Genomic DNA, 5778 nt, shown 5'->3' with positions numbered 1-5778 from the left:
TTATATATATATATTATGTATAATGTATATATAATATATATATTATATATATATACATATATATGTTATATATCCTGACTGAGTGGAATGTTAAGTGACAAGTAAGCAAACTAACATGTTAGGTCCTAATTGAGTAAAATGTTAACCTGCCAGCTAATGGAATTAAGTTGTGTTTATGAAAATTTAATCACTTTTTTTTTTTTATTTGCATAGAGCAGAGAAGAGGAAAAGGACCTTTTTCCCAGAAACATGGATTTGGCAGTGTCTCAACATCAGGTAAGACTCCTTTTCCTTTGCTGTCTTTGCGGGCCCTGAGGCACTCATGCAAGTCCGTATTGTTCCCAGCTGGTTTGCCTGCAGATCAGACACCCACATCTGAGTAAGATGTTGGACTTCCTTTTCTAACACATAAAACCCAAAGCCATGAAGTCAGTCCTAAATCCTGCTGCAGCCTCGGACATCCGCCCATGAAATTTGAAATGCAAGGGTTTCATGCCTCTTATGAGTCCCTCTTGGGTAACTCTATCCACTCTGTTTGCATAACGAGCTCATTAAAACGATTACAGTTCCCTGGAACATGAACCTGACCCCACCCACCTCCTCCTCTCTTCTCAGGGGACTCGGACTCCTGCCCACAAAACAGGCTGCTTTTCTCAGCACATTTCCTTTCCACATTTTCTCCCCTTTCAGTTCTCCTTGAAGCAGCAGTGCCCTGCCAAATTCCTGCCGGATGCAATTGGCTTTTTTCTTTCAATGCTCAGTGTGAGAACACCAACGGCACTAGTAGAAGGTAGTGGTAGCCTGCCTGCCCTGGGAAACCAGTGAGGTGTGAAAGTTCAGACCCCCTGGGCCAGCAGGTGGGCCCACTTCTGAGCCAGGTCCTTTTTCGAGGCACGAGGTGCCACAAGGCACATGGCACAGGCTCCAACACAGAACCGAGCTCACTGCTGGAGATTCCTCAGGCTGCTTTCATGGATGTGTATGTCCTCATTATGGGAAGGCTTAACTCCAGGTCAGAATAGATCCAGATTATTCTATTTGTGTTGGGGCCCCAGATTTAAGACGGGCTGTCTGGCCATCATCATTCAAATATATCTGCTTTCTGGGTGCATGGCGATGTTTTTGGTACCAAGAATGGCATCTTGAACAAGGCGGGCAGGGTCCCCTCACTCGTGGAATTTATGATTTATTCCCCAAGAGGCTTCATGCATCAGGAGGATTAACCTTCTCATGGTGAGCTGGGCACAGGGCTTGGGAGACAGAAGAGGAACACTTTGGAGCAGCCCAAGCTGAACCTGCTTTGGGGATCCTGTGTCCACAGTTGCCCTGAGAGCTGTTCATATTTCTGATTACAGCAAGTCAGGGTAGAGGAACAGCTTTCTGCTGTCACACATTCTGTGGTGCCTTAAATGCTTATTTCCAAGCTGCAGGGGACACCTTCCTGGGCCCCAGGGCCGTGTGGCTGGAGTCATCTGTTGCCACCTGGCCACTGTGGCGTGGCCCTGGAGAAGGGCCTACGGGTTGCCCATCTTTCTGCAGTGACCTGTCCAGTGAGGAGACACTCAGTGTGCAGGTCCCTGACTCCATCACCAGCTGGGTGGCCGAGGCTGTGGGTCTCTCTACAACATGGGGCTTGGGCATCGCTGAGCCCACCCTGCTGAAGACCTTCAAGCCTTTCTTCGTGGACTTTACACTGCCCCCCCACGTGGTTCGTGGGGAGCAGACCAAGATCCCGCTCAACATCTATAACTACATGGGCGTCTGTGCTGAGGTATTGAACCCACCCCCCTCACCACACAGCCTTTCCTGTTGGGGGGCAGTATCCATGATGTCAGGAGGTGGGGGGATGGGGTCATTCTGGGGGCCATGGGGATAGTGTCTGTGATATTGGGGAGGTAGGGGATATGGGGTCATCCTGGAGAGGCCATGGGGGTATCATCTTTGATATAGAGGGGCAGGGTGGATGGGGTCATCTTGGGGGGACCATGGGGGACAGCATGTGTGTTACTGAGGAGGCAGAGGCAGGATGGGTTCAGCTTCTAATTCACCAGCCATGTAAGCTTGGGGAGGGTTGGGGTGGGGATGTGTGCATGGCAGGGTTGGGGGAGACAGATGTGATAGGGCCACCGTCCCTGACTTCTGGCCTGCAGGGGCATGGGGGGACAGGCATCATATGTAGTGGCATGGAACAGGGGCTGGCACACTTTCTCTGTAAAGGGCCAGATAATAACTATTTCAGTCTTTGCCAGGCAGCCTCTGTCGCAGCTACTGAACTTGGTCATTGTAGCGGGAAAGCCATCATAGACAATACGAGTATGTATGTGAATGCGCATGCTCATGCATCTTTATTTCTGGACACTGAAATTTGAATTTCGTATTATTTTCATGTGACACAGAATATGTCACATGAAAATATGACATATTCTTTTTTTTTAAAAGATTTTATTGGGGAATTGGGGAAGGCGAACAGTGTTGGGGGGAATTGGGGAAGGGAAACAGCCAAGTTGTTGTTCTTCAGTCTTAGTTGTGGAGGGTGCAGCTAGCTCAGCTCCAAGCCTAGTTGCCATCCGGCCACCAGTTGGCAGCTCAGGGCATCTCAGGGCAGCTCAGCTCGGGCGCAGCCCACTGGTCCATGTGGGAATTGAACCAGCGACCCTGTTGCTCAGAGCTCGTGCTCTTAACCAACCGAGCCACTCAGCCGGCCCCATGACATAGTCTTTTTTTTTTTTTTTTAAGATTTTTGTTGGGGAATTGGGGGAATGGGAACAGTGCTGGGGAATTGGGGGAAGGGGAACAGACAAGTTGCTGTCATTTTTGTTCTTCAATCTAGTTGTGGAGGATNAAGATTTTATTGGGGAATTGGGGGAGGGGAACAGACAAGTTGCTGTCCTTTTGTTCTTCAGCCTAGTTGTGGAGGATGTCGCTTCACTGGCCCATGTTGGTATTATCATTGCGGTCTTCCTGGGTGAGGCAGATCGGTCACTGGCCACTGGATGGCTCCTCACAGCGGCTCTTGGTAACTCACGCTGGCTGCTGGCCACTCATGCTGGCTGCCAGCCACTCACGGTAGCTTACAGCAGCCCATTGCAGCTCCACTGCAGTCTACGCCATCGCTGGCGACTCATGGCAGCCCAGCCCCAGGTCGAGCTGTTGTTCACCATCTTAGCTGTAGAGGGCGCAGCGTCACTGGCCCTCATGTGGGATCTGAACTGGAGCCCTGCTCCTCAGAGCTGGCGTCCCAAGTCAACTCTTAACCAATGCGCCACTTGGCTGGCTCTAAATTTTCAAGTGATTTTAAAAATTATTTTTATGATTTATAAATTTGTGTCAAATGTGTATTGTAGCCAATGAACATGGTCTGTGATTTCCATCATCTGGTTTTTATTTTGGAGACTATATGGACAGTGTTTGTAAATGCTCATGTCTATTTGAATGTCTAAACCCCCATCATTGGGTACAGGGTTCTCTATGCATACTTTCAGTCAGGGCTATTAATTGTGGTACCCAGATTCTCCATATCCTTACTCATTTGTTTGTTTGTTTGTTTACTAACATCAATTACTGAGAGAGAGGAATTTACATCTCCTCCTTAGATTTGTGGCTTTGTCTCTGGAGCCATGGAAACCTTTGTTTCACAGGAGGTGATGTTTTCTCTCTCCTGTCTCCCTCTTTGTCATGTCCCCTTTGCTTCCTTGTTGCCTACCTTTTTTCTCTCCCACTCTCTTCATTCCTCTGCCTCTGCCACTAGCTTCTCAATCCCAGGTCTCAGCCAGCCAGCTTGGGAAGGAGAAAGGTGCTCTGAAAACTTTGCCTCTCTGGTCTCTCTGGATTTAAGGGCATGTTGGCTGGAACAGGAGAGGCAAACCTTGGATGTTCTCTCTCTTTCCCACTCCTCTGAGAGAGGGCATAGAACCCGGGAGGGCCAGGGATGAGGTCATTCCCTCAATAGCAGTCCCTCAGTATCTGGATCTCTCCAGAGACCTTGAGGATGGGCCCCAGACCCCTCAATCCTGAGCAAGAAGTAGCCCAGAGGACCTTCTGCACCTGTGGGCCTGTCCGTGAAAGCCCTATTCATCTTTCAAGGCTGCTCTGCCCAGATTGAGAGCCTTCCCAACCCCCAGTCCCCTCTGCAGTGGATACCTGGGTCCCCTGGGTTCTTCCTGCCTGGGCCACTCATTTAGCAGGAGTGGGGTAGGCCCAAAAGGATCTTAGTTTCCAAAGTCAAATCAGGGTGTAGGTAGATGAGGCTCCTCCCATGGCAGTTTGGACACACATGGAGGCATTGCCAGGATGTGGTTGGATGAGAGGTGGAAAACTCGCCCCTTTGCCTCTATCAGTCAGCCACCACCACAGGGACCCTGATCTTCCCATGTGCAGGACTCCCAAGAGATTGTCCTGGAGGGGGCACAGAAGCAGGCTTCTGAAACCTAGAACCACAAAGGCAATTGTAAATCCCAATGCAGAAAAGCACAAGACGTGCCTTAAAAAGCAGGTGCCCAATCCTTTTTGTAATTGGATAACATCCTTATTCTGAGGACAAGATAATTTTCTTAACCATGTGCATGTGGTTGGAACTTTTTCAGTGTGAAAGGTTATATAATGCAATGGAAGTCTCCCTCCCACCTCCGGACCCTCCGTTCCCTTCCTAGAGGCAACTGTGGTCAATAATTCTTAGATATCCTAGAAATTTTTTTTTGTATATATAAGAATTTAATGATTTTTAAAAACATTACTGGGACAATACTGTAATACTGTTCTGTGCCTTCTTTTTTTAAGTCAACAATAAGACTTGGAGATATTAAGTATTAGTACATACAGTATATGCTTACCTCACTCTTTTTTGCTGACATAATATTCCACTGTATGAAGTTAATGATGTGATTAACCAGTCCCCCTATTGATGGAGAGTTTGACAACTTGCTAATGCTTTCAGTGCTGTGGTGAACCACTCCATTTGTCTGTCTTTGCACATGTGTCTGTTTGTATTTCCAGAGTGCGTTCCTAACAGAGGTATTACAGGTTGAAAGAATGTGACCATTTTTAATTTTGAGAGGTTTTGTCAAATTTCAAGTTGGTCTTATTATTTTTTAAATGAAGGGACAGCCCCCAGGGACGGTGGGCTGTGAGGCTTCTGAGGATGGACCAAGAATGAAAGGCACTCTTTAGGAAACAGGAGAGGGGTTGGAGGAGGGAAATGAGCAGAGGGGAGGATGTGGGGTTCCTGTGGGCCCTCAGAATATGAAACACCACTATCATTTTAAGGTGATTTTGCTGAGCCTTTGATGTCTCACTTCTAGTCCTAATCAAGTAGACTGTTAACCCTTCCAGGTAAAAGAACGTTTTATATCCTAATTGGATGTTAACTCACAAGTAAGGGAATTAATATGTTATATATCCTGGGCCGGCCGAATGGCTCAGTTTGTCAAGAGTGCTAGCTCTGAGCAACAGGGTCTCTGGTTCGATTCCCACATGGGCCAATGAGCTGTGCCCTAGCTGAGCTGCCACTGAGGTGGCAGAATGGCTCAGCTGGTGAGAGCACGTGCTCCTAACAAGAAGGTTGCTTGGGATGGTGGGCTATGCCCACCCGCAACTAAGATTGAACACGGCACCTTGAGCTGAGCAGCTGCGAGCTGCAGACAGACAGCCGGATGGGACTGGACTTGGAGCTGGGTTGGCTGTGCCCTCCACAACTAAGATTGAAGGACAAACAACTTGGCTATTCCCCTTTCCCAATTCCCCAACACTGTTCCCCTTCCTTAATTCCCCAATAAAATCTTT

At 48.2% G+C, this 5778-nt stretch overlaps 1 protein-coding gene across 7 annotated transcripts in view; it reads left to right on the top strand.

Annotated features, from left to right (window-relative positions):
* The window catches only part of CPAMD8 (C3 and PZP like alpha-2-macroglobulin domain containing 8), a 74954-nt gene that overhangs the window by 42404 nt on the left and 26772 nt on the right, over nucleotides 1-5778 (top strand). For all 7 annotated transcript variants that reach the window (XR_002123936.1, XM_019642020.1, XM_019642023.1 and 4 more), the window contains exons 19-20: nucleotides 214-276; nucleotides 1540-1771. Coding sequence is in view for 6 of the 7 variants with exons in the window: in XM_019642020.1 (XP_019497565.1) it covers nucleotides 214-276; nucleotides 1540-1771 (295 nt within the window). In the remaining variant the exon portion in view is untranslated. The remainder of the gene's footprint in view (nucleotides 1-213; nucleotides 277-1539; nucleotides 1772-5778) is intronic.

Source organism: Hipposideros armiger, unplaced genomic scaffold, assembly GCF_001890085.2.
Source record: "Hipposideros armiger isolate ML-2016 unplaced genomic scaffold, ASM189008v1 scaffold_64, whole genome shotgun sequence".
Lineage (NCBI taxonomy): Eukaryota > Metazoa > Chordata > Mammalia > Chiroptera > Hipposideridae > Hipposideros > Hipposideros armiger.
Note: the sequence above shows the minus strand (reverse complement) of the source record. Positions and strands in the feature narration are given on the sequence as shown.